Source organism: Ascaphus truei, chromosome 18, assembly GCF_040206685.1.
Source record: "Ascaphus truei isolate aAscTru1 chromosome 18, aAscTru1.hap1, whole genome shotgun sequence".
Taxonomy (NCBI): domain Eukaryota; kingdom Metazoa; phylum Chordata; class Amphibia; order Anura; family Ascaphidae; genus Ascaphus; species Ascaphus truei.
The window spans coordinates 35825298-35840754 of NC_134500.1; the positions used below are offsets into that span (position 1 = coordinate 35825298).

Consider the following 15457-nt stretch of genomic DNA (forward strand, 5'->3'; position numbering starts at 1 on the left):
AACCCCGTCCCTACCATATACCCCATTAACCCCGTCCCTGCCATATACCCCATTAACCCCGTCCCTGCCAGAGGCTCCATTAACCCCGTCCCTGCCATATACCCCATTAACCCTGTCCCTGCTAGAGGCTCCATTAACCCCGTCCCTGCCAGAGGCCCCATTAACCCCGTCCCTGCCAGAGGATCCATTAACCCCGTCCCTGCCAGAGGCCCCATTAACCCCGTCCCTGCCATATACCTCATTAACCCTGTCCCTGCCAGAGGCCCCATTAACCCTGTCCCTGCCAGAGGCCCCATTAACCCCGTCCCTGCCATATACCGCATTAACCCCGTCCCTGCCATATACCCCATTAACTCCATCCCTGCCAGAGGCCCCATTAACCCTGTCCCTGCCAGAGGCCCCATTAACCCTGTCCCTGCCAGAGGCCCCATTAAACCCGTTCCTGCCATATACTCCATTAACCCCGTCCCTGCCAGAGGCCCCATTAACCCCATCCCTGCCGTATACCCCATTAACCCCGTCCCTGCCAGAGGCCCCATTAACCCCGTTCCTGCCATATACTCCATTAACCCCGTCCCTGCCAGAGGCCCCATTAACCCCATCCCTGCCGTATACCCCATTAACCCTGTCCCTGCCAGAGGCCCCATTAACCCCGTCCCTGCCATATACCCCATTAAACCCGTCCCTGCCATATACCCCATTAACCCCGTCCCTGCCATATACCCCATTAACCCCGTCCTTGCCATATACCCCATTAACCCCGTCCTTGCCATATACCCCATTAACCCCGTCCCTGCCAGAGGCCCCATTAACCCCGTACCTGCCAGAGGCCCCATTAACCCCGTCCCTGCCGTATACCCCATTAACCCCGTCCCTGCCATATACCCCATTAACCCGGTCCCCGCCATATACCCCATTAACCCCGTCCCTACCGTATACCCCATTAACCCCGTCCCTTCCAGAGGCCACATTAACCCCGTCCCTGCTAGAGGCCCCATTAACCCCGTCCCTGCTAGAGGCCCCATTAACCCCGTCCCTGCCAGAGGCCCCATTAACCCTGTCCCTGCCATATACGTCATTAACCCCGTCCCTGCCATATACTCATTAACCCCGTCCCTGCCAGAGGCCCAATTAACCCCGTCCCTGCCATATACCCCAATAACCCTGTCCCTGCCAGAGGCTCCATTAACACCGTCCCTGCCATATACCCCATTAACCCCGTCCCTGCCATATACCCCATTAACCCCATCCCTGACAGAGGCTCCATTAACCCTGTCCCTGCCATATACCCCATTAACCCTGTCCCTGCCTGAGGCCCCATTAACCCCGTCCCTGCCAGAGGATCCATTAACCCCGTCCCTGCAAGAGGCCCCATTAACCCCGTCCCTGCCATATACCCCATTAACCTTGTCCCTGCCATATACCCCATTAACCCCGTCCCTGCCATATACCCCATTAACCCCGTCCCTGCCATATACCCCATTAACCCCGTCCCTGCCAGAGGCCCCATTAACCCCGTCCCTGCCAGAGGCCCCATTAACCCCATCCCTGCCGTATACCCCATTAACCCCGTCCCTGCCAGAGGCCCCATTAACCCCGTTCCTGCCATATACTCCATTAACCCCGTCCCTGCCAGAGGCCCCATTAACCCCGTCCCTGCCAGAGGCCCCATTAACCCTGTCCCTGCCATATACCCCATTAACCCTGTCCCTGCCAGAGGCTCCATTAATCCTGTCCCTGCCAGAGGCCCCATTAACCCCGTCCCTGCCATACCCCATTAACCCCGTCCCTGCCATATACCCCATTAACCCCGTCCTTGCCATATACCCCATTAACCCCGTACCTGCCAGAGGCCCCATTAACCCCGTACCTGCCAGAGGCCCCATTAACCCCGTCCCTGCCGTATACCCCATTAACCCTGTCCCTGCCAGAGGCCCCATTAACTCTGTCCCTGCCATATACCCCATTAACCCCGTCCCTGCCATATACCCCATTAACCCGGTCCCTACCGTATACCCCATTAACCCCGTCCCTTCCAGAGGCCACATTAACCCCGTCCCTGCCATATACCCCATTAACCCCGTCCCTTCCATATACCCCATTAACCCTGTCCCTGCCATATACATCATTAACCCCGTCCCTGCCATATACCCCATTAACCCCGTCCCTGCCAGAGGCTCCATTAACCCTGACCCTGCCAGAGGATCCATTAACCCCGTCCCTGCCAGAGGCCCCATTAACCCCGTCCCTGCCAGAGGCCCCATTAACCCCTTCCCTGCCATATACCCCATTAACCCCGTCCCTGCCAGAGGATCCATTAACCCCGTCCCTGCCAGAGGATCCATTAACCCCGTCCCTGCCGTATACCCCATTAACCCCGTCCCTGCCATATACCCCATTAACCCCGGCCCTGCCATATACCCCATTAACCCCATCCCTGCCAGAGGCTCCATTAACCCTGTCCCTGCCATATACCCCATTAACCCCGTCCCTGCCAGAGGCTCCATTAACCCCGTCCCTGCCAGAGGCCCCATTAACCCCGTCCCTGCCAGAGGATCCATTAACCCCGTCCCTGCCAGAGCCCCCATTAACCCCGTCCCTGCCATATACCCCATTAACCCTGTCCCTGCCAAAGGCCCCATTAACCCCGTCCCTGCAATATACCCCATTAACCCCGTCCCTGCCATATACCCCATTAACCCCGTCCTTGCCATATACCCCATTAACCCCGTCCTTGCCATATACCCCATTAACCCCGTCCCTGCCATATACCCCATTAACCCCGTCCCTGCCAGAGGCCCCATTAACCCCGTCCCTGCCATATACCCCATTAACCCCGTCCCTGCCATATACCCCATTAACCCCGTCCCTGCCATATACCCCATTAACCCCGTCCCTGCCAGAGGCCCCATTAACCCCATCCCTGCCGTATACCCCATTAACCCCGTCCCTGCCAGAGGCCCCATTAACCCCGTCCCTGCCATATACCCTATTAACACCGTCCTTGCCTGAGGCCCCATTAACCCGTCCCTGCCAGAGACCCCATTAAACCCGTCCCTGCCAGAGACCCCATTAAACCTGTCCCTGCCAGAGACCCCATTAACCCTGTCCCTGCCAGATACCCCATTAACTCCGTCCCTGCCAGAGGCCCCATTAGCCTCGGCCCTGCCAGATGCCCCATTAACCCCGTCCCTGCCAGAGACCCCATTAAACCCGTCCCTGCTAGAGACCCCATTAACCCTGTCCCTGCCAGAGACCTCATTAACCCCGTCCCTGCCATATACCCCATTAACCCTGTCCCTGCCATATACCCCATTAACCCCGTCCCTGCCATATACCCCATTAACACCATCCCTGCTAGAGGCCCCATTAACCCTGTCCCTGCCATATACCCCATTAATCCCGTCACTGCCATATACCCCATTAACCCCCGTCCATAGATTACTGGCCCCTCTGGCAGACAAGGGGTTAATATTTTGTGCTGCCAGATATAGGTATAATATAACTATATACACAAATCCTACTATACACACACACACACACACACACACACACACACACACACACACACACACACACACACACACACACACACACGATGACTTGTAATTCAATGTGACTGATCTCTTCATAAATTATACAGAAATTCCACTTCAAATGCTTCAAGACGCGGCGCAGCTCCCGTACTCAGAGCGGCGCAGCTCCCCTACTCACAGCGGCGCAGCTCTCCTACTCACAGCGGCGCAGCTCCCCTACTCACAGCGGCGCAGCTCTCCTACTCACAGCGGCGCAGCTCCCGTACTCACAGCGGCGCAGCTCCCGTACTCACAGCGGCGCAGCTCCCGTACTCACAGCGGCGCAGCTCCCCTACTTACAGCGGCGCAGCTCCCGTACTCACAGCGGCGCAGCTCCCCTACTCACAGCGGCGCAGCTCCCCTACTCACAGCGACGCAGCTCCCTTACTCACAGCGGCGCAGCTCCCCTACTCACAGCGGCGCAGCTCCCCTACTCACAGCGGCGCAGCTCCCCTACTCACAGCGGCGCAGCTCCCCTACTCACAGCGGCGCAGCTCCCCAACTCACAGCGGCGCAGCTCCCCTACTCACAGCGGCGCAGCTCCCCTACTCACAGCGGCGCAGCTCCCCTACTCACAGCGGCGCAGCTCCCCAACTCACAGCGGCGCAGCTCCCCTACTCACAGCGGCGCAGCTCCCCTACTCACAGCGGCGCAACTCCCCTACTCACAGCGGCGCAGCTCCCCTACTCACAGCGGCGGAGCTCCCCTACTCACAGCGGCGCAGCTCCCCTACTCACCGCGGCGCAGCTCCCCTACTCACAGCGGCGCAGCTCCCCTACTCACCGCGGCGCAGCTCCCCTACTCACAGCGGCGCAGCTCCCCTACTCACAGCGGCGCTGCTCCCCTACTCACAGCGGCGCAGCTCCCCTACTCACAGCGGCGCAGCTCCCCTACTCACAGCGGCGCAACTCCCCTACTCACAGCGGCGCAGCTCCCCTACTCACAGCGGCGCAGCTCCCCTACTCACAGCGGCAGAACTCCCCTACTCACAGCGGCGCAGCTCCCCTACTCACAGCGGCGCAGCTCCCCTACTCACAGCGGCGCAGCTCCCCTACTCACAGCGGCGCAGCTCCCCTACTCACAGCGGCGCAGCTCCCGTACTCACAGCGGCGCAGCTCCCATACTCACAGCGGCGCAGCTCCCGTACTCACAGCGGCGCAGCTCCCCTACTCACAGCGGCGCAGCTCCCGTACTCACAGCGGCGCAGCTCCCCTACTCACAGCGGCGCAGCTCCCCAACTCACAGCGGCGCAGCTCCCCTACTCACAGCGGCGCAGCTCCCCTACTCACAGCGGCGCAGCTCCCCTACTCACAGCGACGCAGCTCCCTTACTCACAGCGGCGCAGCTCCCCTACTCACAGCGGCGCAGCTCCCCTACTCACAGCGGCGCAGCTCCCCAACTCACAGCGGCGCAGCTCCCCTACTCACAGCGGCGCAGCTCCCCTACTCACAGCGGCGCAGCTCCCCTACTCACAGCGGCGCAGCTCCCCTACTCACAGCGGCGCAGCTCCCCTACTCACAGCGACGCAGCTCCCTTACTCACAGCGGCGCAGCTCCCCTACTCACAGCGGCGCAGCTCCCCTACTCACAGCGGCGCAGCTGCCCTACTCACCGCGGCGCAGCTCCCCTACTCACAGCGGCGCAGCTCCCCAACTCACAGCGGCGCAGCTCCCCTACTCACAGCGGCGCAGCTCCCCTACTCACAGCGGCGCAGCTCCCCTACTCACAGCGGCGCAGCTCCCCAACTCACAGCGGCGCAGCTCCCCTACTCACAGCGGCGCAGCTCCCCTACTCACAGCGGCGCAACTCCCCTACTCACAGCGGCGCAGCTCCCCTACTCACAGCGGCGCAGCTCCCCTACTCACAGCGGCGCAGCTCCCCTACTCACAGCGACGCAGCTCCCGTACTCACAGCGGCGCAGCTCCCCTACTCACAGCGGCGCAGCTCCCCTACTCACAGCGACGCAGCTCCCGTACTCACAGCGGCGCAGCTCCCCTACTCACCAGCTGAAACCACCCCCTGAAGTGGTGCTTCATCCCTCACCTGAACTCCTCACGTAGGACTTGTATTTTAACCCATTAAACACGTCCCTGTCATTAGTTCACTTTGCCCCTACGTGGGACTGTCCCTTTAACCCATTAAACACGTCCCTATCATTAGGTCACTTTGCCCCTACGTGGGACTGACCCTTTAACTCAGGGGTGCGCAAACTTTGTGAGCTGCAGGTAATGTATATATGTGTGCCCCCCCCCCCCCCCTTACCTAAGATCTGGTGTCACTGGACGCCACATAGTCATGGCAAAGTAGGAGACACTGCAGAGGCCTCACGCGATCCCCCGGCACATCATTTAAATATCGTGGGGAAGAGTGCGGGACCTCTGCAGCCGCTGCGCTCCCTCAGAAAAATCTTGCGGCCCCCCACTTTGTGCACCCTTGCTTTAACCCATTAAAGACGCCCCTGTCATTAGGTCACTTTGCCCCTTCATGAGACTGACCCTTTAACCCATTAAACACGTCCCTGTCATTAGGTAACTTTGCCCCTTCATGAGACTGACCCTTTAACCCATTAAACACGTCCCTGTCATTAGGTCACTTTGCTCCTACGTGAGACTGACCCTTTAACCCATTAAACACGCCCCTGTCATTAGGTCACTTTGCCCCTACGTGGGACTGACCCTTTAACCCATTAAACACGTCCCTGTCATTAGGTCACTTTGCTCTTACGTGGGACTGACCCTTTAACCCTGTCATTAGGTCACTGCATTCCTACATGGGACGGTGGGACTGGCCCTTTAGAAATAAGCCTGCCCCCCTGAGCAGCGCCTGTGCACAGGTGTGCTGAGTGCTCCCTGCTGTGGATGAGCAGCAGCAGGGAGGGGTCCCATGTAACAGTCTGAGCTCTGTTATTGGTGACAGCCAGATCTGGGCTGAGCCTCGGGGGAGCAGGGAACGATATGAGTGGCAGCCTGCTGGGAGAAAGGGAGCTCTTGTGCTTTACGGGATGAATCGGAGACTGCAACACAAACAGATGTACCACACACTGTTACTCACACTGCTCACCGCGCCAGCTGTATGGGCAGCGTCTGATGGTAAGAAACTAAATATATATATATATATAGGAAATAGCAGTGTTAGTCCAGTTGCGATAGTGCAGAATAAATGAGTATGTCAGTATTAGCTGATACCTTTTTTATTTGGACTAACAATTTATGTCATAGGACAAGAGAAAACTCTCGGAAGCTTGTACTATGACATCAATTGTTAGTCTAAATAGAAAAAGGTATCGCCTAATACTGAAGTACTCATTTATTATATATATATATATATATTCATTCATTGTAACATCGCCGGAAGAAGAGATCAGTGTATCTCGAAAGCTCGCACAAATAAAAGCATTTCGTTAGCCACAGAACGGTATCATCTATTTATTTTTTGATTATTGAAGCTCGGCTAACACGGTACTGATACCTCTACATGTATACATGTATGTATGTATGTATATATATATATATATATATATATATATATATATATATATATATATATATATATATATATAATCAAAAAATAAATAGATGATACCGTTCTGTGGCTACCGAAATGCTTTTATTTGTGCGAGCTTTCGAGATACACTGATCTCTTCTTCCGGCGATGTTACAATCATACAATATATATACACATATACAGAAATATGTTAATGTTTCCTTGGTAGTGTATACAACAAAACAGAAGTCACAATGCTTCATACAAATGACATTTGGATGCAGCATTGCGGTTGTGTGTTGTATACAGTGCATTTGGTCACATACCCAGCAGCATTGCTTTTGTGTGTTGTATGATATGATGGGGTGGGTGATGGGTTCAGAGCTTGCAGGGATTGTGTATGTGTGTATGTGTGTATGCTTGTTTCCTTGGTAGCTTAATTTTTTTTTTTTTAGTGGGGATTATTGCAGTGTGTGGATGTGGGTGTGCGTGTTTGTGATTATATATTTCATTCATCAAACAGATAAAAGGACAGCGCAGTGGGTGTCAGACCTGCACCCAGTGGAAAAAAACCCTAATATTTATTTGATACAGGAAACCGCCAAGTCGGCCAAAGTGCGACTGTACTAATGGGTCCGGAGTACTGCTGCTTTTTAATTGCAATACATTCTATTTAAAGGGGTGAGTTTATTCGTAGGCAGCGACGCAGGCTGCTGGCAGTGCAGGGGTTAATAAGGCAGCCGTGGCATCCCAAATATGTAGGGGAATCGCACTAAAGGTTTAATACCACGTGGGGTTCTGTCCGCGCGATCTACCAAGACTCAACGGCAACCTGGGGCAAAACTGAGCCGTCTCTGTCGGACCGGTGTAATTCTCAGGCTAAAAAACTCCCAACGCATTTGGGTGCTAACTAGGAGACCCTTTCCCACGGTTTCTGTAACATTTCCGCTGTGTAACCCAAAGCAGTTTTTAATTTGTAATTTTTTTTTATTGTATCGGTATCTGATGTCTTTTGGTGATAAGACTGTTTGTCAGTCATCTCTAAGCTTCAGTGCTTTAGTAGTACATCTTGCACTGCTGGGGAGGTGGGCTAAAGCCCGCTATAGAAATCTAAGGATGCTCAGTATATTAAAACACTAAAAATGGTATTAAGAGTTGAATTAAAAAAAATTATCGTAAGTATTATCTAACACAGAACTGATTTATTAAAAAGCACACGTTGGATATTGCTGGGATTGCTCCTTTAAAAATAAATATAAATAGAGTATTATATCATTTCCCCCTGCCCCCTTTTTGGTCTAATTTATAATTGACATTTTTTTTTTAAGCTCTGCAAATTCAGACGCCGGAAACTGAACCGTTCTCCCGCCCGCTGTAACGCCTCCGATCCTATTATAACCGTTCTCCCGCTGTAACGCCTCCGATCCTATTATAACCGTTCTCCCGCTGTAACGCCTCCGATCCTATTATAACCGTTCTCCCGCTGTAACGCCTCCGATCCTATTATAACCGTTCTCCCGCTGTAACGCCTCCGATCCTATTATAACCGTTCTCCCGCTGTAACGCCTCCGATCCTATTATAACCGCTCTCCCGCTGTAACGCCTCCGATCCTATTATAACCGTTCTCCCGCTGTAACGCCTCCGATCCTATTATAACCGCTCTCCCGCTGTAACGCCTCCGATCCTATTATAACCGTTCTCCCGCTGTAACGCCTCCGATCCTATTATAACCGTTCTCCCGCTGTAACGCCTCCGATCCTATTATAACCGTTCTCCCGCTGTAACGCCTCCGATCCTATTATAACCGCTCTCCCGCTGTAACGCCTCCGATCCTATTATAACCGTTCTCCCGCTGTAACGCCTCCGATCCTATTATAACCGCTCTCCCGCTGTAACGCCTCCGATCCTATTATAACCGTTCTCCCGCTGTAACGCCTCCGATCCTATTATAACCGTTCTCCCGCTGTAACGCCTCACATCCTATTATAACCGTTCTCCCGCCCGCTGTAACGCCTCAGATCCTATTATAACTGTTATCCCGCTGTAACGCCTCAGATCCTATTATAAAGAAGAAAAAAAGCTGTATGGTGCTCAAACAAAGATCAGTAGCTTGTATAAGCATACACTATAATCCATTAAATCTTCACTGTACAAATCCTTTGGAGTATCACATATAAATGTATAGACCTGGGGTCAGATAATGACTACACCACTATCCACCGTTAATCGAATAGCTGGATGGAGTTCCTCTTCTGGATGAGTAACAACTCCCACTGGCTAGTGTCCAGACATATGAGCATCGATGTGGACAAATGAAAGGGTGTACAAGAGTAAAATTACTCACATCTGTGTGGTCTTCTGTGTGATCTGCATGCACCTTGATAAAGAGCGTAACGCTCGAAACGCGTTGGGGGCCTGTGGGCTCGTTTTTTGTTGCTGATGTTCTGATCCATTAAATATTTTATTTTATGGGACACACTCTCTTGCAGTTTTTTCTTTTCACTGTTCATAGTGTTGCCCCAACTTTCCTTAGCCTACCTGTTCAGATCCTATTATAACCACTCTCCCGCTGTAACGCCTCCGATCCTATTATAACCGTTCTCCCACCCGCTGTAACGCCTCACATCCTATTATAACCGCTCTCCCGCCCGCTGTAACGCCTCACATCCTATTATAACCGTTCTCCCGCTGTAACGCCTCACATCCTATTATAACCGTTCTCCCGCTGTAACGCCTCCGATCCTATTATAACCGTTCTCCCGCTGTAACGCCTCACATCCTATTATAACCGCTCTCCCGCTGTAACGCCTCACATCCTATTATAACCGCTCTCCCGCTGTAACGCCTCCGATCCTATTATAACCGTTCTCCCACCCGCTGTAACGCCTTCGATCCTATTATAACCGTTCTCCCGCCCGCTGGAACGCCTCACATCCTATTATAATCGTTCTCCCGCTGTAACGCCTCCGATCCTATTATTACCGTTCTCCCGCTGTAACGCCTCACATCCTATTATAACCGTTCTTCCGCCCGCTGTAACGCCTCACATCCTATTATAACCGCTCTCCCGCTGTAACGCCTCCGATCCTATTATAACCGTTCTCCCGCCCGCTGTAACGCCTCACATCCTATTATAACCGCTCTCCCGCTGTAACGCCTCACATCCTATTATAACTGTTCTCCCGCTGTAACGCCTCACATCCTATTATAACTGCTCTCCCGCTGTAACGCCTCCGATCCTATTATAACCGTTCTCCCGCTGTAACGCCTCACATCCTATTATAACCGTTCTCCCGCTGTAACGCCTCACATCCTATTATAACCGCTCTCCCGCCCGCTGTAACGCCTCACATCCTATTATAACCGTTCTCCCGCTGTAATGCCTCACATCCTATTATAACTGTTCTCCCGCTGTAACGCCTCACATCCTATTATAACTGCTCTCCCGCTGTAACGCCTCCGATCCTATTATAACCGCTCTCCCGCTGTAACGCCTCACATCCTATTATAACCGCTCTCCCGCTGTAACGCCTCCGATCCTATTATAACCGTTCTCCTGCTGTAACGCCTCACATCCTATTATAACCGTTCTCCTGCTGTAACGCCTCACATCCTATTATAACCGCTCTCCCGCTGTAACGCCTCACATCCTATTATAACCGCTCTCCCGCTGTAACGCCTCACATCCTATTATAACTGTTCTCCCGCTGTAACGCCTCACATCCTATTATAACCGCTCTCCCGCTGTAACCCCTCACATCCTATTATAACCGCTCTCCCGCCCGCTGTGACGCCTCACATCCTATTATAACCGTTCTCCCGCTGTAACGCCTCCGATCCTATTATAACCGTTCTCCTGCTGTAACCCCTCACATCCTATTATAACCGTTCTCCTGCTGTAACGCCTCACATCCTATTATAACCGTTCTCCCGCTGTGACGCCTCACATCCTATTATAACCGCTCTCCCGCTGTAACGCCTCCGATCCTATTATAACCGCTCTCCTGCTGTAACGCCTCCGATCCTATTATAACCGCTCTCCTGCTGTAACGCCTCCGATCCTATTATAACCGTTCTCCTGCTGTAACGCCTCACATCCTATTATAACCGTTCTCCTGCTGTAACGCCTCCGATCCTATTATAACCGCTCTCCCGCTGTAACGCCTCACATCCTATTATAACCGCTCTCCCGCTGTAACGCCTCACATCCTATTATAACCGTTCTCCCGCCCGCTGTAACGCCTCACATCCTATTATAACCGCTCTCCCGCTGTAATGCCTCACATCCTATTATAACCATTCTCCCGCTGTAACGCCTCACATCCTATTATAACCGTTCTCCCGCTGTAACGCCTCACATCCTATTATAACTGTTCTCCCGCTATAACGCCTCACATCCTATTATAACCGTTCTCCCGCCCGCTGTAACGCCTCACATCCTATTATAACCGTTCTCCCGCTGTAATGCCTCACATCGTATTATAACCGCTCTCCCGCTGTAACGCCTCACATCCTATTATAACCGCTCTCCCGCCCGCTGTAACGCCTCACATCCTATTATAACCGTTCTCCCGCTGTAATGCCTCACATCCTATTATAACCGCTCTCCCGCTGTAACGCCTCCGATCCTATTATAACCGCTCTCCCGCTGTAACGCCTCACATCCTATTATAACCGTTCTCCCGCTGTAACGCCTCACATCCTATTATAACCGTTCTCCCGCTGTAACGCCTCACATCCTATTATAACCGCTCTCCCGCTGTAACGCCTCACATCCTATTATAACCGCTCTCCCGCCCGCTGTAATGCCTCACATCCTATTATAACCGCTCTCCCGCTGTAACGCCTCACATCCTATTATAACCGCTCTCCCGCTGTAACGCCTCACATCCTATTATAACCGCTCTCCCGCTGTAACGCCTCACATCCTATTATAACCGCTCTCCCGCTGTAACGCCTCACATCTTATTATAACCGTTCTCCCGCTGTAACGCCTCACATCCTATTATAACCGCTCTCCCGCTGTAACGCCTCACATCCTATTATAACCGTTCTCCCGCTGTAACGCCTCACATCCTATTATAACCGCTCTCCCGCTGTAACGCCTCACATCCTATTATAACCGCTCTCCCGCTGTAACGCCTCACATCCTATTATAACCGTTCTCCCGCCCGCTGTAACGCCTCCGATCCTATTATAACCGTTCTCCCGCTGTAACGCCTCACATCCTATTATAACCGCTCTCCCGCTGTAACGCCTCCGATCCTATTATAACCGCTCTCCCGCTGTAACGCCTCACATCCTATTATAACCGTTCTCCCGCTGTAACGCCTCACATCCTATTATAACCGCTCTCCCGCTGTAACGCCTCACATCCTATTATAACCGTTCTCCGGCTGTAACGCCTCACATCCTATTATAACCGCTCTCCCGCCCGCTGTAACCCCTCACATCCTATTATAACCGTTCTCCCGCTGTAATGCCTCACATCCTATTATAACCGCTCTCCCGCCCGCTGTAACCCCTCACATCCTATTATAACCGCTCTCCCGCTGTAACGCCTCACATCCTATTATAACCGCTCTCCCGCTGTAACGCCTCACATCCTATTATAACCGCTCTCCCGCTGTAACGCCTCACATCCTATTATAACCGTTCTCCCGCTGTAACGCCTCACATCCTATTATAACCGCTCTCCCGCCCGCTGTAACGCCTCACATCCTATTATAACCGTTCTCCCGCTGTAACGCCTCACATCCTATTATAACCGCTCTCCCGCCCGCTGTAACGCCTCACATCCTATTATAACCGCTCTCCCGCCCGCTGTAACGCCTCACATCCTATTATAACCGTTCTCCCGCTGTAATGCCTCCGATCCTATTATAACCGCTCTCCCGCTGTAATGCCTCACATCCTATTATAACCGCTCTCCCGCTGTAACGCCTCACATCCTATTATAACTGTTCTCCCGCCCGCTGTAACGCCTCACATCCTATTATAAAGAAGAAAAAAAGCTGTATGGTGCTCAAACAAAGATCAGTAGCTTGTATAAGCATACACTATAATCCATTAAATCTTCACTGTACAAATCCTTTGGAGTATCACATATAAATGTATAGACCTGGGGTCCGATAATGACTACACCACTATCCACCGTTAATCGAATAGCTGGATGGAGTTCCACTTCTGGATGAGTAACAACTCCCACTGGCTAGTGTCCAGACATATATGCATCGATGTGGACAAATGAAAGGGTGTACAAGAGTAAAATTACTCACATCTGTGTGGTCTTCTGTGTGATCTGCATGCACCTTGATAAAGAGCGTAACGCTCGAAACGCGTTGGTGGTGGCCTGTGGGCTCGGTTTTTTTGTTGCTGATGTTCTGATCCATTAAATATTTTATTTTATGGGACACACTCTCTTGCAGTTTTTTCTTTTCACTGTTCATAGTGTTGCCCCAACTTTCCTTTGCCTACCTGTTCAGATCCTATTATAACCGCTCTCCCACCCGCTGTAACGCCTCACATCCTATTATAACCGTTCTCCCGCTGTAACGCCTCACATCCTATTATAACCGCTCTCCCGCTGTAACGCCTCACATCCTATTATAACCGCTCTCCCGCTGTAACGCCTCCGATCCTATTATAACCGTTCTCCCACCCGCTGTAACGCCTCACATCCTATTATAACCGCTCTCCCGCCCGCTGTAACCCCTCACATCCTATTATAACCGTTCTCCCGCTGTAATGCCTCACATCCTATTATAACCGCTCTCCCGCTGTAATGCCTCACATCCTATTATAACCGCTCTCCCGCTGTAACGCCTCACATCCTATTATAACCGCTCTCCCGCTGTAACCCCTCACATCCTATTATAACCGTTCTCCCGCTGTAATGCCTCACATCCTATTATAACCGCTCTCCCGCCCGCTGTAACGCCTCACATCCTATTATAACCGCTCTCCCGCTGTAACGCCTCACATCCTATTATAACCGTTCTCCCGCCCGCTGTAATGCCTCCGATCCTATTATAACCGCTCTCCCGCTGTAACGCCTCACATCCTATTATAACCGTTCTCCTGCTTTAACGCCTCCGATCCTATTATAACCGTTCTCCCGCTGTAACGCCTCACATCCTATTATAACCGCTCTCCCGCTGTAACGCCTCACATCCTATTATAACCGCTCTCCCGCTGTAACGCCTCACATCCTATTATAACTGTTCTCCCGCCCGCTGTAACGACTCACATCCTATTATAACCGCTCTCCCGCTGTAACGCCTCACATCCTATTATAACCGCTCTCCCGCTGTAACGCCTCACATCCTATTATAACTGTTCTCCCGCTGTAACGCCTCACATCCTATTATAAAGAAGAAAAAAAGCTGTATGGTGCTCAAACAAAGATCAGTAGCTTGTATAAGCATACACTATAATCCATTAAATCTTCACTGTACAAATCCTTTGGAGTATCACATATAAATGTATAGACCTGGGGTCAGATAATGACTACACCACTATCCACCGTTAATCGAATAGCTGGATGGAGTTCCTCTTCTGGATGAGTAACAACTCCCACTGGCTAGTGTCCAGACATATGAGCATCGATGTGGACAAATGAAAGGGTGTACAAGAGTAAAATTACTCACATCTGTGTGGTCTTCTGTGTGATCTGCATGCACCTTGATAAAGAGCGTAACGCTCGAAACGCGTTGGTGGTGGCCTGTGGGCTCGTTTTTTTGTTGCTGATGTTCTGATCCATTAAATATTTTATTTTATGGGACACACTCTCTTGCAGTTTTTTCTTTTCACTGTTCATAGTGTTGCCCCAACTTTCCTTTGCCTACCTGTTCAGATCCTATTATAACCACTCTCCCGCCCGCTGTAACGCCTCACATCCTATTATAACCGTTCTCCCGCTGTAACGCCTCACATCCTATTATAACCGTTCTCCTGCTGTAACGCCTCCGATCCTATTATAACCGTTCTCCCGCTGTAACGCCTCCGATCCTATTATAACCGTTCTCCCGCTGTAACGCCTCACATCCTATTATAACCGCTCTCCCGCTGTAACGCCTCACATTCTATTATAACCGCTCTCCCGCTGTAACGCCTTCGATCCTATTATAACCGTTCTCCCGCCCGCTGGGACGCCTCACATCCTATTATAACCGTTCTCCCGCTGTAACGCCTCCGATCCTATTATTACCGTTCTCCCGCCCGCTGTAACGCCTCACATCCTATTATAACCGCTCTCCCGCTGTAACGCCTCCGATCCTATTATAACCGCTCTCCTGCTGTAACCCCTCACATCCTATTATAACCGTTCTCCTGCTGTAACCCCTCACATCCTATTATAACCGTTCTCCCGCTGTAACCCCTCACATCCTATTATAACC

At 52.1% G+C, this 15457-nt stretch overlaps 1 protein-coding gene across 1 annotated transcript in view; it reads left to right on the plus strand.

The window, feature by feature from the left end:
- Window positions 1-6495: 6495 nt before the first annotated feature.
- The window catches only part of CA12 (carbonic anhydrase 12), a 37900-nt gene continuing 28938 nt past the window's right edge, over window positions 6496-15457 (plus strand). The window contains exon 1 of the mRNA XM_075576214.1: window positions 6496-6663. Coding sequence (XP_075432329.1) covers window positions 6576-6663 — 88 coding nt within the window. The 5' untranslated portion in view covers window positions 6496-6575. The remainder of the gene's footprint in view (window positions 6664-15457) is intronic.